General features: G+C 42.0%; 3 protein-coding genes across 3 annotated transcripts; 1 reads left to right on the plus strand and 2 right to left on the minus strand.

Annotated features, from left to right (window-relative positions):
- Positions 1-5,946: 5,946 nt before the first annotated feature.
- tpk2 (thiamin pyrophosphokinase 2) lies at positions 5,947-10,090 on the plus strand. Its single transcript, XM_056274068.1, has 8 exons — positions 5,947-6,135; positions 6,359-6,600; positions 6,758-6,821; positions 6,899-7,029; positions 7,354-7,472; positions 9,476-9,608; positions 9,763-9,859; positions 9,956-10,090. The coding sequence occupies exons 1-8, from the start codon at positions 6,066-6,068 to the stop codon at positions 10,000-10,002; spliced, it is 903 nt and encodes a 300-aa protein (XP_056130043.1). The 5' UTR covers positions 5,947-6,065; the 3' UTR covers positions 10,003-10,090.
- Positions 10,091-10,118: 28 nt separating this feature from the next.
- On the minus strand, positions 10,119-17,468 carry rhoaa (ras homolog gene family, member Aa). Its single transcript, XM_056274069.1, has 5 exons — positions 17,409-17,468; positions 14,811-14,966; positions 13,879-13,999; positions 13,654-13,784; positions 10,119-11,596 (listed from the first exon to the last, which is right to left on the minus strand). The coding sequence occupies exons 2-5, from the start codon at positions 14,964-14,966 to the stop codon at positions 11,423-11,425; spliced, it is 582 nt and encodes a 193-aa protein (XP_056130044.1). The 5' UTR covers positions 17,409-17,468; the 3' UTR covers positions 10,119-11,422.
- Positions 17,469-18,419: 951 nt separating this feature from the next.
- ndufb11 (NADH:ubiquinone oxidoreductase subunit B11) lies at positions 18,420-27,116 on the minus strand. The gene is made up of 3 exons (XM_056274071.1): positions 26,879-27,116; positions 22,350-22,480; positions 18,420-19,365 (listed from the first exon to the last, which is right to left on the minus strand). Exons 1-3 carry the CDS (start codon positions 27,062-27,064, stop codon positions 19,236-19,238), a joined length of 447 nt encoding a protein of 148 aa, XP_056130046.1. The 5' UTR covers positions 27,065-27,116; the 3' UTR covers positions 18,420-19,235.
- Positions 27,117-27,317: the final 201 nt, after the last annotated feature.

Raw genomic sequence — 27,317 nt, forward strand, 5'->3', positions numbered from 1 at the left:
ACTGTCTTGCCGCGCTGGGTGGTAACTGCCTCTTTAGTACGATGGACCTCACCTCTGGCTTCTTCAACATCCCAATGCATGAAGATGACAAGAAGTACACTGCTTTCACGACTCCCCTTGGGTTGCATGAATACAATCGCATGCCACAGGGCCTTTGTAATAGCCCTGCAGCCTTCATGAGAATGATGATTGGAATCTTTGGGGAGCTGAACTTCACGAAGCTTTTGTGCTATCTTGATGATCTTCTTGTCTTCGCGCCATCAGAGGTTGGGGCTCTGTCGAGGCTCCGCACTGTGTTTCAGAGGTTGAGGGAGAACAACTTGAAACTGGCTCCAAAAAAGTGTCATCTGCTGCAGAAGCAGGTGCGGTTTTTGGGCCACGTGGTTGATGGCGGAGGTGTGTCTGTCGATCCCTCCAAAGTAGAGGTAATCTCCAACATGACAGTGCAGGATCTCATGGAAGGTGATGGGTGCACGCCTTCTGTTCGTAGGATCAAATCTTTCCTTGGTATGGTATTTTACTACCAGCATTTCCTCCCGAACTGCTCCTCCGTGGCTAAGCCCCTGTTCGCCCTTACAGCTGGACAAAGAGGAGGGGGAGGTCAGCTAAGCATAAGAAGCCCCATGGCAGCTTCCATAAGCTTACCTCCGCAGACTGGACGGCGGAATGTGGGGAAGCATTTGATCTGTTGAAGACGATGTTACTGGAGTGTGTGGTGCTTGCCCATCCAGACTTTGAGGTGCCTTTCATTTTGTCGGTCGATGCATCTTTGGACGGACTCGGCGCGGTGCTGTCTCAAGTGCCCCGAGGAGAGTCCAAGGCCAGACCTGTTGGTTTTGCAAGCAAGTCCCTCAGTGCCTCACAGTGGAAGTATCCAGCTCATAGACTGGAGTTCATGGTGCTGAAGTGGAGTGTTTGTGAAAGGTTCAGCCACTGGCTGAAGGGTCAAAGCTTCACCGTTTGGACAGATAATAATCCGCTGACTTATCTCCTAACGAAGCCGAAGCTTGACGCGTGTGAGATCCGCTGGGTGTCTAAGTTGGCGTCTTACACCTTCGATCTCAAACACCTGCCAGGGAAGAAAAACGTGGTGGCGGATGCCTTGAGTCGCGACCCTTTTTCCAAGCCCGTCAGTCAGAGGCTACTTAGGGAGCCCTACCCAGCCCTTGTTCAGGAAGCCGACGGGGTTGAAGGGGACTCCGTGCAGGATGTTTTCAGACTCAGCTGCCAGTCCCAAACAGTGAGTAGTGCGCGATCTGGGTTTGCTTGTGATGCAGCTGAGGTCAGGGCTTTTTGTCAAGCCAAATGTGACTGGCCTGATGCATCAGTATTCACAGCACTCAGTTTGGTCCAGCACGTTCAGCATCTGTCGGGTGGTCAGGATACACTGCCAATGTTATCCACCGAGGAGCTCAGGTTGAGTCAGGAGCAGGACCCCTGCATCTCCAAGGTGTTGCCCTTTGTCGCTGTTCGGAAGCGGCCATCGAGACGTGAGAGGCATGGTGCTGACCAGAAGGTCCTCAGGCTGTTGAAACAGTGGGAGAAGTTGGAAGTCAATGATGGTGTCTTGTACAGGGTGACAAAGGACCCAGTGTCCAAGCAGACGAGGTCTCAGTATGTTTTACCTCTGAGTCTGAAAGACAAGGCACTGTCTGGAATCCACGATCACGCTGGTCATCAGGGCCAGGACCGTACTCTCTCTCTTGCAAGGCAGCGTTTTTATTGGCCTGACATGGAGAGGGATATCAGAGCATATGTCAGATGCTGTCGGAGATGTGTGGTTGGGAAGACCCCAGAGCCAGCTGCTTGCGCGCCCCTGGAGAGCATTAAAACCTCCGCACCGATGCAGCTTGTGTGTGTGGATTTCTGGTCCGCTGAGGACAGTAAGCAGCGATCGGTCGATGTCCTAGTGGTTACTGACCACTTCACTAAGCTTGCTCACGCGTTCCCCTGCGCCAATCAGACAGCGAAGCAGGTCGCCAAGAAACTCTGGGATCATGTATTCTGTGTTTACGGGTTTCCGGAGAGAATACATTCTGACCAGGGCACAAACTTTGAGAGCAACCTGATTGCAGAGCTTCTCAGGTTGGAGGGCGTAGCGAAGTCCCACACGACGGCCTACCATCCTATGGGTAATGGCGGGACAGAGCGGTTTAATCACACGATGGGGAATATGCTCCGTTCCCTTCCGCTTCAGCAGAAGCAACAGTGGCCTCAGCAGATCCATTCTCTCACGCTCGCGTACAATGCCACTGTTCACGAGACCACGGGTTACACGCCTTTCTTCCTGATGTATGGGCGTGTCCCAAGACTGCCGGTGGATGTTATGTTCAGGCAGGTTTTGCATGACCCTCACGTTGTTGACTATGACTCTTATGCTCAGTCTCTGCTTTCCTGTCTAAGGAGTGCAATGGAGATCGCTCAGAAGCACTCCACGGCTGAGCAGCAGAATCAGGCGCAACAGTACAACAGACACGCCAAGGGCACTGTCCTGTCTGTCGGGGATCGTGTTTTGGTTGCGAACCAGAGTGAGCGAGGGAAGAGAAAGTTGGCTGACAAATGGGAGAACGGAGTGTACACGGTTGTCGGTGTCAACCCCAATATCCACGTCTACAAGATTCAGGATGCAGAGGGGCACACCAGGGTGGTGCACAGGAACCGTTTGTTGGAGGTCAACTTCTTGCCCCTTCCTGAGTTAGATCAGGGTAAGGAGTCCAGTACAACCAGTCAGTTGCTTGACTGCGCAGAGTCCGATGAGGAGGACAGTGCAGATGGCCTGACGGTCTCAGGGGATGCAGTGGGGCTAGCAGTCTCATCACTTGGAGACTCGCCTAGATCTGAGTGGGCAGAAGCGGAAGAGTTCATTCCGTCTAGTCTGGTAGTCAGTCCTGTGGGGGCCACTGCTCAGTCTCCACCCAACACACACGCACCACACAACACACATGCACCACACATAGAGGCATCACACTCACTCGATGTAGGTGTTATATCTCACACTGATTCGCACACAGGGGCACCACCCTCACTCGATACAGATGTTGCAGCTCGCACTGTCTCACGCACACAAGTAGAGAGCGATGGTCGGGTTAGGACACGCACAGGGAGGGTGGTGAGGTCAGTGAACAGGTTAATAGAATCTATGGCTCAGATGCCATTTCTACGGAGTGTGAGGGTTTGAACTTTGATGGAGGTTGGAGTCATTCAAACTAGTTTAATGTGAGTTATTAGGTGTCTATCAGACAGGGTTGTTTTGGGCCAAGTGCATGGTGTGGCGTATCAGGCGTCACATTGATCTAAGGGAATTCTGAGACTTGATCAACCTCATTATTTTCTGGACCTCGTAACCGAGGTAGCTCCTAAGTTGACTGGAGGACTAGGTCCTTCTTTTCACTTGTGCCAGTAGTCAGTGATGGGCTTTTCCTTTCCTCTTTCTCTTTTTATCCTGCTGTCAGGATGTTGGTGAATTTCAGGAGGGGTGAATGTAACCAGGTTAAAATTAATGGTTTTATTTTATTGTTTGAGTATGAAATATCACCAAATCCTGTCTGTGTGCTGTTATTTGTGTTTACTACATTTTATTTTATGTCATTATTTACTTTTATGTATGTTTTATAACGACCGTCATATACTTGTACTGTCGCCTTAAGAGAGAGGTCTTGTGGGTACACGGAGGAGGGAACGCGGGAGAGGCCATTTTTGTTTTGTGGGAGGAGTCTCAAGCAGCGATCGAGCCAAGCCACGCGTGTTTCTTACCGTAGCACAGCTTTGCTGATTGAGGAGAACGTAACCTTGAGTATCCCTGTAAGAAGATACTGCAAGCTGTGGGATAAAATACTTGTTTATCCTTTCTTACATCGGAGTCCCGTGGACGGTTTCTCCTTCTAACGCACACGAGTGAAGTCCGGGCAGTGGTTGAGCTTCGACCCCCACGTCCGTAAGAAACACCGCTCCAGCTGGAGGACCGGACGTTTGTCGAAGGGTTTGAAACCAAAATAAATGGCAAGGTGGGCCAAATAGAGTCCTGTGTGTCCCCCCTCCTTCCTTGATCATGATGGTGATGATGATGATGAGAGACTGAGGGCCCCCCACAACAACTGGGGCCCCACCCAAAATAGAACACAACGCAGAGCTAATGATGAGAGTGACGGGCGTGCAGCAGGCTGACCAGCATAGGACTGCCCCGTTACACTTACCAAGCCCGTGTGTTATCCCAGCATCAACGGAGCCCCATCGGTGACCACGGACACCAATTTGGTCACATCCAAGCCATTCTTCTCGAAGAACTGTGTTATTTCATTAAAGGTGATTTCCCAGGGCGCCCCGGTAGTGTGGCGGCCTATTCCGTTGCCTACCAACACGGGGATCACTGGCTCGAAACCCAGTGTTACGCCTCCTCTGGTTGGCCGGTCGATCGGTCGGTCGGGGCACCTGTTCATGGGAGGGGGGACTGGGGGGGGGGATAGCGTGATCCTCCCACACGCTGCGTCCCCCTGGCGAAACTCCTCACTGTCAGGTGAAAAGAAGCAGCTGGCGACTCGACATTGCAGCCCTCCCCTGATGTTATGACAGGTGCATTTGTGCCAATGGGTCGGCACGGACCAGGCATTTTGCTCTAGCGGGACGGACTTCGTCCGCGGGCCGCTTATTGGCGTTCAGCAATCTATGGTAAAGTCCACCTAATAACCTGTTGATGTATGGGACTCATTGGGTCAAGGTTTATAAAATTCTTCAATTTGTGGATAGATCAGAAAATAACCGGGAAAGGGAAGGAGCAAGAAAATAAATTCGCCAGATATGCATTTAAACAGGACAGAGCAGAGGTGGAGGTGTAAATAAGTAAATGTAATGCAAAGTCTTTTATTTAGAAGGTAAGATAGAGAGACGGAAGGAGAGGCGGGAAGGTGAGAAGAATGGCAAGTATTTAACATTCAAAGGAGGATTTGAAAAGGAAGAATAGCAGAAAGGAAGAAAAGGGAAGAAATATTTGATACAAGATTATGATGAACGGAGCACAGTGGGTTGAATAAAACACCTTTTACGATAGGGGACCATGATACAAGGAGATGTGAACGGTGTTAAGAGATGAAGACCGACCGTGGAGCATAAGATAATGCACTATGTAATAAAGGGGGAGAGAGACTTAAAAGCAATCTGAGGGAAAAGAGATGAGATTAAGGTTTTATTACAAAAGGAGTTCATATGGATTTGCAAAGACAAACATGTGTTTGAAATAAGCCTCCAGTACACACCGAGTCAGTGAGTGGCGGTAATGCACCTTTTATGATAGATGCGAACATAAGACTCCTGCAGGAAGCAGAGGAGGAGGAGGATTTTTTTGTTATTATTAACAAGACCACAGATGATACAGGATATATCATCAGACCATTCAACTAACCTTACACCTTTACATTCGATGGTCATAACAAAAGTAAATAAAATGGATCAACTGCAGTACTAACAATAATAATGATAATGTTGATCAAAAACAAAGCACTCTTGCCAGGGGGTAAATGTACAGTGTACATTAAGTGAACGTTTTATTATGTAAGCAAGCATTATATGTTTTGACTGCTTTTCTGTTTGTGCTTCTGGAAATGGTAGCGATATAGTTCTCAATTTCTGTATAAAAGCGGGAAAGACTGGTTTATTTAAAATTTTACTTTTGTGGATGTGAAATTTTGCGAAAAAACAAAAACAAGATTTATTAAGTAAAACGTAGTTACTTTCACTGTTTGTGTCATGGAAACCAAACAATATATATTCCCATTTAAGGGAAAATTTGTCACGGACTTGGACCTAATAGGAGGAGGAAAAGAAGAAGAAGAAGAAGAAGAAGAAGAAGAAGAAGAAGAAGAAGAAGAAGAAGAAGAAGAAGAAGCGGAAGCGGAAGCGCATTATGTTGGTTGCGCAAGCAAGCTAGAGTACGCCATGTCAATGTGTAGTCAGTGCACACGAGCCTCGGTTTTAATGTACAATTACTGCCCTCGTTTACTCGCTCGGACACAGTCAAATGTCTGAATTACAAAACTCCTACGCTTTCAAACAACAATTTATTTTTACTTCAAATGGCTAACGCTTCTTGGTCAGATAAAATGCTCCAACTCCTCCGCCGAATGAATAATTTCCATTCACCAGGTATACAGAAGCTGCTTTCTGCCATTTCATCGCACCTGCTGGGTGTCTTTCGGGCTCAGTTTTACCGTTGATATACATTTGCGCCAGTGTAGGACATCTCGACAAAACTGTCAAAAGACAGGAGGTGGTAATGACTGCGCCAACGTGAGGAGGGGTTTAACTCCTTATGTTGGACACCAGCGCTTTTGTCCCTGTTGTGATTGCTTTCACCAATCTCCCGCAGGCTCGAGCAGGGCGACGTGTCTTCGATTTGAAATCGCCGGAGCCCAAATTGGGTGGATCCCTCCCCACGTTGCTTCGGTCTTGAAGGGCTATCCCGGTGTGTTCAACCGACCACACGGCGGCGCAATTTCACTTTGCCATAATTTGGACTCCTACGGGAGCAGATCGGAGGCTGTGGATAATGTCCTGCAAACTCTTAGAAAAGGCAGGTCTCTGGCTTGTTTAAAGGGATGGAGAGATGAGGTGAGCGCCAAAGAGCAGACCCACATTGCCATTTTTAAGATACGCTTTTTTTTCATATTTATTAGTGTCCGAATACCATTGCCAGTTAAAGATGAATCGACAAGTCCACAGCTGTGCAGGGCTTCCCATGATAACTCAACAAATGTATCTTTTTCAGAAGTATGAGGTGATGGCAAAGTTCTGTGACACTCCTTTAATGAGTATGGAAAGAGCAGCCACAAGTAAGTTTTCCTGCATGTGCTCAGTGCCATATCAACATGTTTCTGCAGCTGTTTTTAACAACAGTGACATTGAGCAGGCCTTTTCGGGGTGAAACGGTATGGAGTTCATATAAATGGATACAGCTGGAGTGAAAATGGAGAGCTCAGGATGTGGCTGGCACGGCGCTCTGCCACCAAACAGACCTACCCAGGACTACTAGACAACCTGGTGAGCCAGCATATCCTGTCCAAATCTACACAAGACTATTATGGGGGAGATGGTCAAAACAATCTTGTTTGTGATAACAGGCAGGGTGTGACTCCAACCTGACATTGGATTAGAGTAGATTGGTAATTAAAAATTTTACCATCCAATTAAATTTCACGGCAGGTATGAAATAGCTTTTATACCTATCAGGCTGGTAGAATGCATGTTAAACTACCTGCTGAAGTAATTTTACAGATTTTTGGAGTCGATCCCTGACGATTGGTCAGTTGAAGAGGTGTGAAAATCAGGAGGGTGTAATATGAATATCATGCTTTATCCTATAAGGCAGCGGGCGGGCTGGCTGCCGGTATTGGCATCAAACCCACCCTGATCAAAGAATGTGAGGAGGAAGCTTGCATCCCAGCAGACATTGCCAAGATGGCCCGTCCCGTTAGCACAGTAAGGTAAACTGCATCCAAGTCATGAGGAATATCAGTCCATTTGGAGCTCTCCTGAGATGGATATTATATACAGTGCATCCGGAAAGTATTCACATCCCTTCACTTTCCCCACATTTTGTTATGTTACAGCCTTATTCCAAAATGGATTAAATTCCTTTTTTTCTCATCAATCTACACACAATACCCCATAATGACAAAGCGAAAAAGGTTTTGTGGAAATTTTTGTAAATTTATTAAAAATAAAAAACTGAAATATTGCATGTACATAAGTATTCACACCCTTTACTCAGTACTTGGTTGAGGCACCCTTGGCAGCGATTACAGCCTCAAGTCTTCTTGGGTACGAAGCTACAAGCTTGGCACACCTATATTTGGGGTATTTCTCCCATTCTTCTCTGGAGATCCTCTCGAGCTCTGTAAGGTTAGATGGGGAGTGTCGCTGCACAGCTATTTTCAAGTCTTTCCAGAGATGTTAATTGGGGTTCAAGTCTGGGCCACTCAAGGACATTCACAGACTTGTCCTGAAGCCACTCCTTCGTTGTCTTGGCTGTGTGCTTAGGGTCGTTGTCGTGTTGAAAGGTAAACGTTCGCCCCAGTCTGAGGTCCTGAGTGCTCTGGAGCAGGTTTACATTAAGGATCTCTCTGTACTTTGCTCCAGTCATCTTTCCCCTCGATCCTGACTAGTCTCCCAGTTCCTGCCGCTGAAAAACATCTCCACAGCATGATGCTGCCACCACCATGCTTCACTGTAGGGATGGTATTAGCAAGGTGATGAGAGGTGCCTGGTTTCCTCCAGACGTGACGTTTGGCATTCAGGCCAAAGAGTTCAATCTTGGTTTCATCAGACCAGAGAATCTTGTTTCTCATGGTCTGAGAGTCCTTTAGGTGCTCTCTGGCAAACTCCAAGTGGGCTGTCATGTGCCTTTTACTGAGCAGAGGCTTCCGTCTGGCCACTCTACCATAAAGGCCTGATTGGTGGAGTGCTGCAGAGATGGTTGTCCTTCTGGAAGGTTCTCCCATCTCCACAGAGGAACGCTGGAGCTCTGCCAGAGTGACCATCGGGTTCTTGGTCACCTCCCTGACCAAGGCCCTTCTCCCCCGATTGCTCAGTTTGGCTGGGCGGCCAGCTCTAGGAAGAGTCCTGGTGGATCCAAACTTCTTCCATTTACGAATGATGGAGACCACTGTGCTCTTCGGGACCTTCAAAGCTGTAGACATTTTTTTGTACCCTTCCCCAGATCTGTGCCTCGATACAATCCTGTCTCGGAGGTCCACAGACAATTCCTTTGACTTTATGGCTTGGTTTCTGCTCTGACATGCACTGTCAACAGTGGGACCTTATATAGACAGGTGTGTGCCTTTCCAAATCATGTCCGATCAGTTGAATTTACCACAGGTGGACTCCAATCAAGATGTAGAAACATCTCAACGATGATCAGTGGAAACAGGATGAACCTGAGCTCAATTTTGAGTGTCATAGCAAAGGGTGTGAATACTTATGTACATGCAATATTTCAGTTTTTTATTTTTAATAAATTTGCAAAAATTTCTACAAAACCTTTTTCACTTTGTCATTATGGGGTATTGTGTGTAGATTGATGAGAAAAAAAGGAATTTAATTCATTTTGGAATAAGGCTGTAACATAACAAAATGTGGGGAAAGTGAAGGGGTGTGAATACTTTCCAGATGCACTGTATATAAGTTACTCCTAATTATTTGTAAATATAACAGTACTGTGTTTGAAAAATGTCCTTTCTAAATTATACACTTAGACAGACCTCAACTTAAAAAAAAAGAATTTTGGTGTTATTAGTCAGATAAAATATATTCTAGACTTTTGTCCGAGTAGTTTTAAGACTTCTCATGACACGTCTAACACATTAGTTGTTACATAATTACTTAAAATGTTATATCTTGGAGTGTTCCTGGACTGAATATTTTATAGGAATGCATAACAAGTTAAATCTCTGTAATACTTTCATTCCATGATTGCCTTATTTTCCAGCTACACCTATGAAGATGAGGAGGGTGTGTTCCCAGAGTGTCAGTTCGTCTTTGACTTGGAACTTCCTACTGAATTCAAACCCAGAATAGGTGATGGAGAGGTGCAAGATTTCTACCTCTTACCAATTCATGAGGTTAGTGCAATATCCTGTGGCTCATGGCTTTATTTTCCTCAGTTCAGTGTATTAAGGTATGCATCCACGTGTCAATCATAATACAAGTTGAGTGTTTTGCTCCAATGGATAATATTGTACAAGTAAAATGTTAAAAGCTGCATCTTGGTTACAGGTGAAACAGCTGCTGGTCTGTGATGAATTCAAACCCAACTGTGCCATGGTTGTTTTAGACTTCCTCATCAGACACTCCTTTATTGAACCAGACACAGGTTGGTTGGTCACATAAATACACTCGGACACAAAAATAATGGCATGTTTCAAAATCACTTGCTAAAATAACTGTTATATGACGCATTTTGTTTCAGAACCCTTTTATCAGGAATTTGTGGCGGGACTCCATCAAACATTGTAGATCCTGAGACCAAGTTGGAGACTGCACAATGTTTAAATCATGTAACATTTCACCAAGCCCATAACAAATGTTTAAATAAGACTTGCTGTGAGAAATCTTCCTGTGTCCAAGTGGAGTATCATGAGCATTAACACATTTGGTCTTTGCCAATTACAATTTATTTCCTTTGTACAATACATTTTTAAAATGAAATTGAAGAGCAAGGAATGGATTTTTATACAAAAGACCTTCGCAGAAAAAAACCAAGGCTTTAAAAGAAGATAATTGTAGTTTACTTTTTATAATTCAACTGATGTTCTTTTCATGAGTATATCTTGAAAAACTGAACTCAATTGCTTTCTAATTTGATTTTGCAAAATGTGCAACTAATACAGAGAAACCTAGTCATGAAAGTTAACATATACAGTGCAAGAGAAAACAAAATGGGGAAAAAATAGTCGTGGCCCCATCATGACTGGACTGGCTGGAATAAAAGAAAAGGTCAAATTGTGAAAATAACTCCCAATAATAGCCTGGTATGCTGACAAAAAAAAAAAATCAGAGAAGTAAGCTAATATGCAAAAGCTTTTACACCTAACCGTATACAAAACCATATCTTTTTTGAGCCCTGTGTGTGAGAGTTCAAATACTCGGCTAAAGTACATTAATACAATACATGAACAAGCTTATATAAAACACTCAATTCAGTTAGTCTCATTACCCAGGTCTGCATTTAATATGTATTTATAATCAAAAGCAAATAAAAACAGCTATTTAAATAAATCAAAACTGCTTGTATCAAATGAACTATAATATTGGACCACTGGTTCATAAAAGAGAAAAACTGGACCACAGAGACAGGTTAGTCTATTTATCCAAAGGGAAAACAAAGTATGGCGTCTACAGAATGAGTCAACAAAAATGAAAGACAAGCATAGACACACTGCAAGCCATGGAGGTCACTGACGAACATTGGGCAGGCATACAGTGTTTTGGATGTAATGATGTCCTTTTAACTATTCCAAAACCTATCAACCAGAACTATATCACTGAGGTTTGGGACCCTAAAAATAATCTTCCATTGTAGCCATATCAGAGGATGAAACAGGCCTCTTTGCAGGCACTACCATGCTTGAGAGATTTTTTTTTCTGTGCTTAGTTGAGGACCCAATTAAAAATCTTAGCCAAGAGACAGTTTTCACTGGAAAGCTGATAGACCTTGGCTTTAAATCTATATACTCCCTTTCCTCTTTATATTTGACCTCCTATCTCTGTTTCCTTTGGCCTGCTTTAATATTTTTTTCTCCCATATCCCTAATCCCCTAGTGAACTCCTGCCCACCATGGCATGAGGGCAGACAGGGAAGAGGGATGCAGAATTTTTTTTTCCTTGGCCTGGTTGCTTTTCCCCTTCCCTCCCGTTCCCATCTCTCCCAAACTCTCTATAGCAGAAGGCAGGCACTCTTCTTGCCCCTTTTCTTGGCCTGAAGCGCTGCCCTGGTGGCCATCTCGAACACCTCCCTCACACCATCTTTTGTTTTGGCCGAGCACTCCAAATAACCAAAGGCGTTGATGCGATTGGCCATCTCCCGCCCGTCCTCTGGCTTCACTGGTTCCTGTTATGAAGGATCATGTAAAAGATGGAACAAAAACCGAACTGAACAAATAGAATGAAAATAAAGACATATTTACAAAAGCAAAAGCACAGGTTTAGTATGTCAAACATAAGAATGTCAAAGTACAAGCAAGTGGGGGGGGCTTTCTCAAAGATAATCAAAAAAGTTCCTTTTGGAGACATGCAGTGTGACATGCGAATCAACAATGTATAGTAGTTAGTGCTTTTGAGAAGAGACTACTGCACTCTTAGTATGACCATATTTTACATAAGGCCTAAACGAGCCCATTTGTCCAACCTCCCCGGAGTGGAATAATTTTGAGGTTAATCAGTATGCTCTATCGACCAATTAATGATAGCCAGATAAATGTCCTCAGAAAGCAGGTGAGCTTCTTGAAAACTCCCTGCATAAACACCAGAGGGGGCTTTAAACAAGCGTAGGTGCTGAACAAAACATCTTGTTGTACACTCAATGGCCACTTTATTAGGTACACCTGCTTATTAACACATTGAAACATGGCTGCAACTCAATATATAAAAATATATAAAATATGTAGACACAATCAGAGGTTCAATTGTTCACCCAGACATTAGAATGGGGAAGATGCGTGATATAAGCTACTTTGGTGACAGTGGAATGATTGATGTGTCAGATGTGGTGGTTCCAGCATCTCAGACACTGCTGACCTCCGAAGATTTTCATGCACATAAGTCCCCCATGTTGACAGAAAAAAAACAAGGAGAGCGAAAATTAAAAACATCCAGTGAGCTGCAGGTCTGTGGGTGAAAGCACTTTGTTATAATGAGAGGTCAGAGAAAGATGGCCAGAGTTGCTCAAGTTGACATGAAGGCCACAAAAACTGCCAAAAAACACTTTACTACAGTTGTGTATAGAAGGACATATGTTGAAGCAGATGGGCTGCAGCAGCAAAAGACCATGCTGGGTTTCACTCTTGATAGCCAAGAACAGGGAGATGAAGCTACAGGGGGTATGGGATCACCAAAACTGGGCGATGGAAGATTGAAAAAGTGTTGCCTTGTCTGGCAAATCCTGATTCCTGATGCGATATGCACAAGGTAGGGTCAGAATTTGAAGTAAACAGCATGAATCCATCCTGCCTTATGTCAATGATATAGACTGGTGGTAGTGATGTAATGGCGTGGAAAAACATTTCTTGGCCCACATTAGGCCCCTTAACAACAACTGAGCATCATTTGAATGCCACAGCATACCTAAGCATTGTTGCTGATCATGTGTATCCCTTATGGCCACAATCTGCCTGTTTTCCAATGTCTTCTTCTAGCAGAATAATGCAGCATGTATCAAAACACATAATCTCAAGCTTGTTGCACCAACATAACAGTGACCGACTTCAGTGTACTCCAGTTGCTTGGATAGTCCCCAGACCTCGGGTCCAATAGAACAATTTTAGGATGAGGGGGAATGGTATGGTCACAGCATGAACGCAAGGCTAATAAATCTTCAGGCACTGTGTGATGCTTAGAGTCAACATGGACCAAAATCCCAAAGGAATATTTCAAGCACATTGTTTAATCCATGCCGCAAAAAATTTGGGCTGTTTTAGAGGCTAAACGGGGTTCTACCCATTACTGGATAGGTGCACCTAATAAAGTGGCCAGTTAATCCCGCACATCAGCGTAAAACAGCTAATCTATTTAGTCATGTAAAGAAGTCCAGCACAATATGTGCATAAAAGGCCAGGCTTACTTCTGCATTCTATCCTCTCCTCTCTTAGTTTACCAACTGTCAGTCAAAGGAAAACTACAGTGTCTCCCTTAAAATTGTTTCCAAGATTGCTAAAGATTAAGAGCTGTACAAATATCAAATAACTGTCGGGTTGCCAATCAGTCCATCTAGTACAAACTGCTGCAATTTGGCCTTGCTTGGTAGGCTTTACATGCATTTTTCTGTATAGCTTTCAAGCTGACAGATTTAACATTTAAAAGCAATTGCACAACCCTTCTTAGAGCCTCTATAGGCTTGAAACGATACAGATTTCAAAAAATTGAAAATAACTAGGTGATACCCAGACTAACCTGTTTCATCTTTGCCAACTCTCGACGTGTATGCTCATCATTTCTCAGGTCTTTCTTGTTACCCACAAGAATGATAGGCACATTAGGACAAAAGTGCTTGACCTCAGGAGTCCACTTCTCTGGAATATTCTCTGTGTCAAATAAATAATTTTGATTCAGAACATGTACTAATCAAAATGAGTAAGAAAACAAATGACAAGAAGAGTGATCAGAATGACCAAGCACCTAAACTGTCAGGGCTATCGATGGAGAAGCACATGAGGATGACATCCGTGTCCGGATAAGAGAGAGGTCTCAGTCTGTCATAGTCCTCTTGACCTGCTGTGTCCCACAGAGCCAATTCCACCTGTACCAAACAAAGAGATAACATCTCATTGAATAGAACTCTCAGCTGTTACAGGGGACAAGTTAGCAAGATTTGGACAGATTGTGTCTTGTATCTTCAGTGCACAGCATTAGTATTATCAGGGGACTTCTGTCTTGAGAACAAAGTTTGAGAACAGCATTTCAGAACAAAGTTTAAAAAAAAAGTAGCATCTTCTTTCTGATCTTTACCTGTTTACCGCTGTTTAACAATGACGTTGGAAATTTTAGAAACGGTGGTAATTTGAGTTGTGTTGCATTTATTTAACCTGAACCCATTCCAAATAATGAAATATGACCCTTTATTATCACAGATTCTTTTGAAGTAGTTTCAGCCCTACTGCACTCATTTTCAACTACTGGCATTTCTGAGATAGGGTTGGGGGGAACAGAAATCAATGTAAACTGCTATAGTTAAATTATGAAATATCAAACTGTATGGGATTGTATGGTACAATGTTGAAAAAGCACTATGTACTACAACACCAGCTATAATGCTCACTGTAGAAGCGAACAGTAATGAAAATAAACAGTGACAAAGTTTTGATATCGCCTCCTGTAAATAACACCGAAATCAGACCACAAATCTGCACTTATTTCAGAAGCATTTAAAAGTGTGGTTTTGGGGTGTTAACGGGGGGGGGGGGGTAAAAAATGGCCTTTTCTTTAAATTTGAGTCCACAACCAACAAAGCTCAGAGACAGACAGCTCCTTTCATTAGTTGTTATTAAATGACTGTAAATGTCAGGAAACAAAGATTAGTCTTCACATTGTACAATTATAAATTATCTTACCTGCTTACAATCCACCTCAATATCAGCCACATAGTTTTCAAACACTGTAGGCACATAAACCTCAGGGAACTGATCCTTGCTGAACACTATGAGAAGACAGGTCTTGCCACAAGCACCATCCCCAACTATAACTAGTTTCTTCCGAATTGCAGCCATCTGAAAGAGAACAACTCAAAATGAGTCCAGCACTTAAAACCATAAACATATAAAAGGATGGGTTAACCTTTTTTGAACCCAGCACCTCATTAAAACATTGTGTCAGACATTTTTAATGTGTTCCACTGAGAAAAGAAGTCACAAAGCATGCTTTATATGAAGTTAAATTACTTTGTTTTGCAATTTCACAAATACATTTTCTTTGCTACATTCAGGCTGGTTTACCATAAAGGGCATAGCTATAGCCAACACTGCTGGGTTACAGGATTTCCTGCTCTCACAAGTGTGAAATTTTACAGATGGCTGGATGCATCAACTTCAAAATGCTGTTCCAAATCAAACTGGATTTTCCGACTATTCAAAAAGTATTCTTAATAAACGTAAAATGAATTAAGGTATGTGTGATTGTACTGTGAGCTTCCGGTTTATGAAAATGAGATATAGCATGGTTTTTGGAGGATTAAAGGGATTGCCCCATTGTACTTGTGCAGAAGCACAGCAAGAAAATTCCGAAAAGTGATAAGTTTATCAGTACTCAAGTGATTAGAAAAGTTTTTGTCCATTTGATTCGAAATGATGCCCAACGATGTTTACATTAAGTCTAGTTTTAAAAATAAGTGAACCTATCCTTTAGAAATACACTGGCTCTTTGCTGTGTTGGGTGACAATCATGTGGAAACCCAGCTTTGATGTTAGAGGTTGGAGTGGATGAGAAAAGGTGTGTTATTGGGATCACCAAGTGGGTGTGTCCCATCACTGATTGATTTTTTTGTTGTTGTATTAAACCCCTAAAACACCCAAATGGATTATAGGCAAATTCTGGCATCTTAGAATCAACACTACCTAACCCACATGTAGGCTAACGCTTTGCACAAAGTTTGCATGAATGCATAAATCCAAAATCACCCATGAAAAGCAAGTTTGGTACCTAATGCAAACATGGTAAACTCAGCCAAGCAATTAGGACTGTACTACAGCCAAGATGTGACATTTATATTGAGGCAAGTGTGTTGGCAAGCACCCTCTAGAGCAGGGGTGGGCAATCTTATCCAGAAAGGGCCAATGTGGGTGAAGGTTTTTGTTCCAACCAAGCAGTTACACACCTGATTCCACTAATCAACCAGTAGAGTTTTTGCTGAGGGACTTGATTAGAAGACAGGTGCATAATTACTTGGTTGAGTGAAACCCAGCAGGACCGTAGCTCCAGGAGCAGGGTTGGTAACCACTGCTCTAGAGTTCAAAAACAGCAGACACACACATACACAGAGTTCACACACTTATGGCCCACATTGCCAAATTATTTTAACCAACTTTTAAACAGTCCAAAACTCATTAATACAGTCAAACTGCTGTTGATATTTTGAAAAGTCTAAATTAAAAACAAGTCCAACAATTTCTCACATCTCATGTGTTGCTATCAACCTTGATTTCTGGTCAAATGGAAGTGGATCTGTGCTGACGTTAAGGACGTTAGTGTTAAGCAACAGGAAACGTTTTTTTGTAATTCCATCAACACCAACTTTATCATAAGACATTACTGATATTAAGAGACGCGCAAGATCATTTTTATAGATCAAAGTGCACCCAGCTTGTGTGTAGATGCAGAAAAGTTTCGCTGACCTGTTGATATATGCAGTGATGCACTTAACTGGCAATCTTGCGACATCTGGTCAGATCTTAGTCACAGCAGCAGCACCCAAAAAGTAGCTCGACGTGTTTCTGAACCATATCTCTCACCTGTGAACTGTGTTGTCAATTTCTGATGTGTAAAGGTTGAGAGCTGGCTGCCCTCTTAACGACACAGGGTAAAGGTTCGGCACTGCATGCATTCTTTATTGACAAGGTATTGGTCTATTTTATTGGTTTCCGATAGCTGACTTACCGTTTCCTTGAATAAAATTAGTTTACACTAGCTAAGTGAGATTAATAAATGTAAGCAAAAAGAGGACAAGTGCACTAAGACAGCGCTGTCTGTTGTTTTGAAAAGGTAAATAAGCTTGCTAGCTGCCGACGCGTAGATTAACTTTGTATTAGAGATCAGGACACCTGATTTCATTGCTAATGCGCTGATTGAGGTTATATTAGCTGTCAATCTGCAGTAACATTAGAGTTGGGAAACTAATGGCTATTGTTTACATTGCGGCTGTGACAGTTACAGACAGCAATTTAACAGTATTTGCCAACTTCTCTACCCAGCATTGCTCCGAGCACTAACTTGTCTTCCCGTCATCCTAGTTAGCTGACCGTTGTTAGCTCCTTCACTTAGCTTGCTCATTCGCTCCGGCTAGTTTCGGTGATCGGCGGGCCTCTTTTTAGACTGTCTGGCCAAGGAACAGCCTCAAGGGCTAATTTTATCGTTTAGCCTTGACACTTACTTAAAACAACAAAACTTAAACAATCAGATACGTATACATGACGAAGTGCTTCACAATATTATTTTACCGTTTTCGTCTGTGCCGTCCTCGCCTTCCTCTTCTTTTCCTGTCCAACCCTTCAGCCCCGCCCCCCACGGTGCCACGCAAATAACATCCGCCCATGCAGGCAGCATCAGACCAATAGAACATCATAAAATTATGATTGGCGGCTGATTAAGCCAATGAACCAACAGATTGAATCGCCTCATCCGGTGCCATTAGCTGGTGCAGGAAACAAGCGGTGACGTCATTTTGTGTCCTTCGGCGTGCATTCGGATCTGGAGCAACTTGGTTTCTCATCAGTGTAAAAATGAATGAGATTTTTGCATCCCGTTTGCCAATGAATGTTGCACATGCTACATGCTGCATCTTTTATGCTTGAATGACATCTGTTTTTTGAAAGGCATTACGCTTGTTGGCAGATGTTAGATGGTAGAGTCAACAGGGACACTTGTGAAATGAATTATGCTGAACTAGGCAACTTTTTAAACTTTTGTTGGACTATTAAGTCCGCCAAAGAAGTGATCTTTTTACAACCAGCCCTATGAACCGTTTCTAGAAAATGTAAATTGTGCTTTTTGAGCAACAGAGATATCGACATTCTGTCTCGTCGATGAAACTTACTAACACTGGACATAAGAGGACAAGTTCCCCTTTTTTATCCCAGACCTAATTAAAACAATGTAAAGCGTCATTCAGAAGCATACGCTACAGACGGAAACTATATGAGTTACCAAAGAGTGGAGATCTTTATCAAGTCGGTTTGTTTTCAATAATTTTTCTTTTCCAAAAAAACTTTATTCCATATTTGCATTCCAAATCATTTTGCATGTTTGTTTTTTCTTGGTTTCAAGCAGTACATCAGGATGTATAATGAAAACCGCAAAACCCTTTTATCAGGGTTTAACGGAAGAGAATTGTGAGCCATCCAGTTTCGTTTTTTGGGGGTTTTTTTTTTTAATGGTGGCTGGACAATAATGTAAAGTGTGGTGAGGTTGCAAAACAAAGGCCATTAGATTAATTGATATGTACAATTGAGCATCTTCAAAAATGAAATTTAATGATTTTTCTAGTCCAATGACACAAAGCACTTAACATGAAATGACTGCATCACATTACAGTATCAGTAAATCGGTGATAAAATATCCAGCCAAAACTAAGGATACTTTGCCCACATAGAAAATATAGTTAAATTAAGATGGGTCTGAGAATGGACCTGACCTCATGTAAAAGTTATAGGGCATCATTTAGAATAGAAAGGACTTCACTGATTGTGTCAGTATTAAGAAACTCACCAGCTTCAACAAAGTCCAATCGCAATAAATATTGATTCACTGAACCCTCAAACACAACTGAAATGGAGTTAATATCCTCAATACTGCTGTTCAAAATGCTGATAACGGCTTTCAAAAAAGGTTAAAAGTTCAAAGAGCAACCATGCAACAATATTAATTATATCTTGATTTTATTGTTGGTTTTCTTCCATACTTGTACAGAGGTCCAACTAGATTGCTGTTGTGCCAATTTCCGATTGCTCAAATACAATGAGATATGTCAATTTGAGTAAATTCTCTCTAGCAATCCAAACGCATACGTTAAATCTGACTAAATATCTGAAAACAAGCTAGCTAACTGGATTTTTCATTTAAGTTCGGGACAAAAAAAAGATTAATTCAGTATTTGATAATCAAATTAAGCTGCTGTTTCAAATGCTTGCTGTCAAAAACAAAAAATCAAAAAACAAAACACACATTTCAAATGGGCACAGCAGACATTTATTACATAATATTGACATAAAAATTACAGTCAAAGCAAAACAATTGCTCCCATTTGAACAGAACCTTTTTACACATCTTTATTCTTCTCCTGCTCCAGGCAACACGATCTTGCTTGGGTCGTAGTAATTCTCATCTATAAGAGGAAGACCCTCTGCTTCTCTGTGCTTCACCAGTCTCTCTGCTTCCCTTCTGGCCCACTGCCGCAAACTGGGACACAGAGTAATGGGAAAAAGATTACACCCTTATGTCTACACTGTTGAGTACTGTAAAAAGACTAAATATTAAACGAGCAACGTGTGCGTGTGCGTGTGTGGCCAGTACAAATATTTTCCATGTGTAAGATATGCACCGCAAAGGTGATCTAAATTTTGAACCGGTATCCATATCCTAAAGTGACCATGCCATTAAGTTAATGTCGCTTCTTTTTTTTTCGGATTTTTTTTAAAATTATTATTTATTTCACTTACATCCAGTATTCATGCTTAGTCCATTTTTTCCCACAACATTATGGAAGCTGTGTCAGACAGGCAATGATAGTGGTGTGATATTTTTCAGCCCTGAACAGATCAAAGGCTCCTTCTGCCTTCACATTGTTACAAAGTTTGAATTGAGTTTTGTTTGGTCTTATCAAAAACACTAGTGCAAGGTATGGGAAATACCTAACAGAGTGTGCTACGTTACCGAACATCTTGGTAATTACAATACTTTCCTCTGCTCCCTGCTTACAGACTATGAACAGACTACAGACTTCTTCTCCTTTTGGCTGCTCCCGTTAGGGGTTGCAAAAGCAGATCATCCGTTTCCATCTCTTCCTGTCCTCTGCATCTTCCTCTGTCACGCCAGCCACCTGCATGTCCTCCCTCACCAAATCCATAAACCTCCTCTTTGGCCTTCCTCTTTTTCTCTTCCCTGGCAGCTCTATATTCAGCATCCTTCTCCCAATATTCCCAAAATCTCTCCTTCGCACATGTCCAAACCATCTCAATATTGCCTCTCTTATTGTCTCCAAACCGTCCAACTTGAGCTGTCCCTCTAATATACTCGTTCCTAATCCTGTCCTTCATCACTCTCAACAAAAAGCTTAGCCTCTTCAGCTCTGCCACCTCCAGTTCCGCCTCCTGTCTTTTCATCAGTATCACCATCTCTAAACCATACAACACAGCTGGTCTCACAACCATCTTGTAAACCTTCCTTTTAACTCTTACTGTTACCCTTCTGTCACAAATCACTCCTGACTCTTCTCCACCCACTCCACCCTGCCTGCACTCTCTTCCACACTCCCCATTACTTTGAACAGTTGACCCCAAGTATCTTAACTCATCCACTTTTGTCACCTCTACTCCTTGCATCCTCACCATTCTGCCATCTTCCCTCTCGTTCACACATACGTATGTATTTCCTCTTGCTCCTACTGACTTTCATTCCTCTTCTCTCCAGTGCATACCTCCACCTCTGCAGGCTTTCCTCAACCTGCTCCCTACTCTCACTACAGATCACAATGTCATCCACCAACATAATAGTCCACGAAGACCCCTGCCTGATCTCGTCCATCAACCTGTCCATCACCATTGCAAACAAGAAAGCGCTCAGAGCCAATCTTTGATGTAATCCCACCTCCACCTTAAACCCATCTGTCATTCCTACCACACACCTCACCACTGTCACACTGCCCTCATACATATCCCGCACCACTCCTACATAGTCCTTCTGACCTTCTCTATACTTCTCAATCAACATTCTCAAAGAAAACATCACATCTGTTGTGCTCTTTCGTGACATGAAACCATATTGCTGCTCGCTAATCATCACCTCTCCTCTTAACCTATCTTCTATTATGCTTTTCCATACCTTCATGCTGTGGCTGATCAGCTTTATACCTCTGTAGCTGCTACAGTCCTGCACATCACCCAACATGGACACACTAAAGACTATTGTTCACAAATACTCACTTTGGAACTACTTTGATGAAGCTTGACCAATTAATCAATTAAATCATACCAGTATTGTTACTGAAACAGTATTCCCAGCTACAGGGCAAATGACAAACAGATTCTATTGAAAGCATAACCCTGAACCTCGGGTGGTTTGGGATCCAGATCATGACTGACATCAACAGTATGAACACCTGAGCTACTGACAGTAGCATGTTTCCGTTAACTTGTTTTTTGTAATTTTTTAAACTGTGAATAAGAAAAACTGAATGGTTACACCAAATCTTTTAAAATTCCTAATAATTAACAGGAAAATAAAGAATTTATGCTCACTTGAGTTCAAAAAGTTTCATCGAACCAAAGGTGTGATAAAGGGAGATGAAAACAGTTTCTGAATAAATTATATTAGAAAGCCATTGCTTCAACTGTTACAACACTGCCCTTTGCTTTTGCTCATCTTTGGACAGCATGAAATACGACCAGGTACAGTTGACATTAGCCCCATATGTGACCCCATCTATTCGTAACCTTCTGTTACTCTGAGACAGGGGTCACATAAGCTTTACTATATATAGACGGCTATGAGAAATAAATCAAAAAGCCATTTCTCCTTATCCATTTTCAATCAGCTACAGCATTTTCAAAGGTTTCATCATAGTCCCCAAGCTCTCCGCATTCCAGCCGGTGTGGTAAAATGTTTAGCTGAGGTGAAATAAATGTTTAAATCAAATATTTCCATTGCGTGTATTGATGATTTTGAGTATGAAAGATGGCTCCGTCTGCTGCTCTAATTTGCTTTACGTTACGGTAACATGCAGCCAAGTTCGAAGGTGGCTCTGTTTGCTGCATCTGCTGCACTTGCATTAACGTAACTTACAGCAAAGAAGTGCAGAAGATACAACCATCTTCGATGATTGTCCAAAAGAAGATCATCATCGTTTTTCAAATGTATAAAACAATGACGTATAAATGAAGAAAAGCCACAGATTTCAGCTTAAAGGTAGGGTGTGAACTACCAAGCCCAGCTACCCCAATGTGGTTATGGTATCAGACCCACTTACCAGCAAACTGGAAAATTCCTGTTCTAGCAGGACTCTGCGCAGAGAAAGCGCTTGAAAAATTGTCAAACTTTGATGTTGTTATGGTCAACCAAAACTTTTGATGAGGTTATGTGTCCATCTATCATATAGAAGACTGCATGTCAGTGGGAATGTAACATGATGTAAAAGAAGATGGGGAAACCAGAAAAAAAAAACTCACCCACGGTCTGGTAAGTAGTGGATAAAGGTGCCCCCAATAACAAGAGCCAAAGAGACGCCAAAAAAGAAGGCCAACCTCATGTTCCACAAATCAACCACAGGATCGTCAGAGAATCCATGGTAATCTGGGTTCTGGCAAAAGAAAAAGAAAAGTTCTTATAAGAGCAGTGCAAACTACAATACATACTAAAACAAGTAATTTTTAACTCAGGGCATCAACATTACCTCTATGACTCAAGATAAAACACAACCCCCCTTTTCAACATACTCTACTCAGTCTTTACAACATGTTTTTCATTAAAAATTGCTATAGTTTTCGTGTGATTTCAATTGGAAGGTTCACAAACTCAGTTTCACTTGTAAACTTACCCGCCTTTGACATGAATGAGAAACTATATAGGTTTATCAATCATGACAGAATAATATTTTGGATCTTTTACAGCTTTATAGTGTGGAAGCACCCAAACATCCTATATCCATGCAAAAACAAATTATCCAAGAGACAGAAAATGCAAACAAATGTATTCTATACTTCATTGACTGGTTTTAGGAGGTGGTGCAATTGCCACCAAGCCATCTGGGTTGTATAACGTGGTGTAATATCATTCAGGAGTAAGCAGCTGCTTCAAAGATGTATCCTGTGCATTTTTTTTAATTGGAAATACAGAGTTTGAGCCCAAGGTGCAACTGTGAGCTAACTCGTCAATGTAAGTGCACTGTAGGTTTGGTAATGTACCTTAGTGCATACTCAAAGACACGGCAGGGAACGGGGGGGGGGGGGTCTATGTTCCCTCAGCCCTATGTTCCCTCAACCCTATTTCATTGAATTTACCTAAACTTAACCTAACCAACCTTAGCCTGACTTAACCTCAACCTCTACCTAACCTGAACCTTAACCCAACACTTACCTTAACCTAATCTTACCGATAGCTAACCCACAGGGCTGAGTGAACCCTGGTGGTTGCTGCAGGAATAAAGAGTACTAGAAGTTTAACTCTAGTTTACTAAAATGCCAGTCATTTGTGATGGCATTGAAACCCTTATCTCTAATATAATGTTGGATGAATCTGTGATGTCATACATTTCTAAATGGGAACTCTTGAAATTTAAATTTTGGGAATTCTCTATACAATTTGAAATATCACTCAGTAAGATCAACAAATTAACAGAACTGAACATCATTAAAGACATTAACACCTGCTGCAATAAGACATCACCCACTGATGGCGATAAACAGAAGTGACAAACTCTGCAAACTAAACTCGATGAAATATAGCTCAGAAAAGCGGAAGGAGCCTACATACGGTCCGGGGCAAAATGAACAGAAGAAGGAGAAAGAAGCACATCATATTTATGTTGGTTGGAAAAGAGAAGGCAGGAAAGAAACTCAATCAAAACCTTAACGATTAATGGCCAAGTTAACACAGAGCCAGTCTCGATTGCCGAAGAAACAGTTTCCGTCTAGTAAATTATATTCCTCAGCCTTTTCTATTGATAACGCTGACTCTTTCTTCAACCATTTCAAAGATCTTATTCCCCGCATAGATGATGAGTTTGCAGAGTTTTGTGATGCTGCTATTACTTCTACTGGATTGGATATAGCAGTTAAAGAGTTTGCCTTTAGACAAATTTCCAGGCAATGATGGTCTTACTGCAAATTTTTATAGAAATTTTTGGGATTTGTTAAAGGACCCATTCTTTTATATGTTACATAAAGCAACTGACATTTCCCTCAACCATGAAACAAGGTGTAATAACTTTAATTCCCAAGCCTGGCAAGGAATTCAAACTACTAGACAATCTTAGACCAATCACATTACCAAATAATGATTGCAAAATGTTAACCCCTATTTATGCCAATAGATTAAAAAAGAACCTAAATAAAATTATAAGTGAATCCCAATCTGGCTTCATGATGGGCAGATCCATTCACAACGATATTCTCTTAGTCCTCGACCTTGTAGATTACAGACATTTAACAGAAGATGATGGTTTAATTTTATTTCTTGACTTTTTACAAAGCATTTGATTCAACTGAGCACCCTTTTATTTTCCATTGTTTAAAGTTATTAGGTTTTGGGGATACATTTTGAAACATTATAGAATCTCTTTATGAAAATACAAATAGTTCAGTCTCTTTACCTGGTGGCACATCGCCCCGATTTACGATCAAACGCAGGGTTGAATAGGGCTGTCCCATTTCTCCATTTCTCTTTACAATAGCTACAGAAATGCTTTCCATCTTAATAAAAAATTCTAACATTGCCCCGTTAGATGCTCTTGGAACACCAGTCATTATTAGCCAGTTAGTGGATGATACAACCATATTTATGAAGCAGTTAACTGAAAGTCCAAAGCTACTACAGTTGATTGACACCTTCTCTAAAGCCTCTGGTCTAAAACTAAATCTGAATAAGTGCGAGTTAATGCCAATTCACCAAAGTCATTTAACGGAGGCATACAACATTCCTATAAAATCCACTGTTCAATAGTTGGGCATACATAGATCCAAACATCCATCTGAGAGTGAAAATATGAATGTGTGGAAAGTAATAGATGAATGCCAAATTAGACTTAACTCATGGTTACTGAGAGATATTAGCTTATTGGGTCAAACCTTTAAACTAAAATGGAAAGTATCTTAAGGTGCATCTACCCAGCATACTCAACTGCTATCCCTTACATAGCCATTAAAAAATCCATTTGGAAGAGGAAAATTCATTATGTTAAGAGAGCAGAGATGACCAAATAATTTAAAGATAGAGGCCTACAAGCCATCGATTTTGATTTTATGAACGGAACCCTGAAAATCAATTGGTTAAAATCGTTTCTGAATAACAACTTTTGTTACCATATTCCAAGAGAAATTTTCAAGAAATTGGGAGGTATAGAATTCTTATTGAAATGCAATTTCACTATTCAAAGACTTCAAGTTAAATTATCACTTTTTCACCAGTAGGCCCCTTTGTATTGGAAACTTTTATACAACCATAATTTCACCCCTCACAACACTCCGATATGGAATAATAGATACATCACGGTTAAAACCAAATTGCTGTACAAGAACTGGATGGAGGAAGGTTATTTGGTCAGTGATTCACTTAGTTGATAGCAGTGGCAGTATCTTGTCATATGAGGATTTCTGCCTTAAATATGATCCGATTGCCACTCGTAACACATTTACATCCATAACTAAAGCAATCCCCAATTCTATCTTATTTATGATTAAAGGAATCTTAACCAACTCCACTTCTATCACCCCTAGTCTTCCAAATCTTTTAGTCGGAGCCTGTGCTTTTAATGGAATCAAACTCCCAAACAAAACAATCAGGAATATGTTTGACTGCATCTCTTACCCCATTATATATTACAGAAACTCAATCTCACATTATTCGAAATGTACTACTCAAAAGTTACACACTAAATGTAACGTGCATGGATAAGTAGACACGTTGGTCCTTGACTAACTGGTCGGACCCTTTAGTCGACTGGTTAATGTTGTCGCTTGTGGTGTGGGAAACACGGGTTCGCGTCCCGTCTGTGGCGGTGCTCCCGAGTGCCCCCCCCCCCCGAATACGCTACATAAATATTCAAAATTCCCCATAACGCCAAAAACAAAGGAAATCCAATTTAAAATTCTGAGTGGAGTGTAGCCATCTAGTGAGTTGTTACGACCGCAATTTGGAATTGAAACTAATAATTGTGTATTCCGTGATGATATCAAAACGACTGATCAGTTATTTTTTTCCACTGTATGCATTCTGAAGCTTTATGGATTGATATACATGACTGGTTGTTGCCAAAAGTTTTTGAACTTGGAAGCTTCTCTCACAAGGACATATTTATGGACTTGTCGTGGACAACAAAGAAAATGACCTTCTTGTTAACACCATTCTCATCCTTGGAAAATTTTATATACATAAGTCAAAGTACATGAAAGTGAAACCCAAGCTTTGTGTGTTTCATAATCAATCAATCAACCAAGTTGCATGAGTTTCTTTCTTACTTAAAAGCCATGAAATTCATGAAAAAGAAGAATGCAATGACACTTTCTAGTATAATAGAAGAGTATGATTTACAAAACAAGCCCTAGCCCTTTAAAGGTATTGTTTTCTGGGGGGGGGGGTTATGTAATATTTCAATCTCTTATCTGTGATGTTTTTCTTTTTTATTGTGCACCTGTTCCCTTTTGTGTACTGTGAAGATCTCAACGACAAGCTGTCTGTATATGCAGTTGTTCAATTAAAAATTTTTTTAAAAAGGGTTCCGAGTTTCCCTAAACGTTCCACTTAACTGCCGAATCGGAAGATGTGACTCGGAAACTAACTTTAGAGTCGTGAGATACGGGTAGATACTTTCGTCGCAGTCGCACAGTTTTTTTTGACGTGTTGTCAGTTAATTAGCATTAGCTCACCTACCAGCCATCGGTGTCGGATCGGGGCAGCTATTCGACAGCGGACATGTCAAGCTGTCTTGCCCGTTAGAAATCAACGCCGCATGCAGTAACGCTGTGAGTGTGTGTATACTCACCTTCACGTACGGGCTGACCTCGGCGTGTCCGTGACTGTCCTTAACGTCAGCGGGCTGCAGGTCCGACACGGCGGCCGAGCCCACGGCGCCCGATGAGCGGGACTGGGAGACCAACCTGAGCCCAAACGCCGGACTAGATGTGAAACGGGGCAAAATTGGCCCCAGCCTGGTTAACCGGCCCAGCATCTCGTTGGCGTTTTGGATGTACACAGAAAATATGACTGACCCGGAACCGGAAGCGGATGCTTGGCCGTGACGTCACGACCTCTTTGTAGAAGGAGCGACATCTGCTGGGCTGTAATGCGATCACGTCTTCTACAAGGAAAGTATGTACTGTACTTTTTTATCAATTATGTAAACTACTAATAAGACACGTTAGTCCCTAGCTAACGGATCTGACCCTTTAGCCGAGCGGTTAGTGATGTCGCCTTGAGCTGCA

Source organism: Lampris incognitus, chromosome 2 (assembly GCF_029633865.1).
Source record: "Lampris incognitus isolate fLamInc1 chromosome 2, fLamInc1.hap2, whole genome shotgun sequence".
Lineage (NCBI taxonomy): Eukaryota > Metazoa > Chordata > Actinopteri > Lampriformes > Lampridae > Lampris > Lampris incognitus.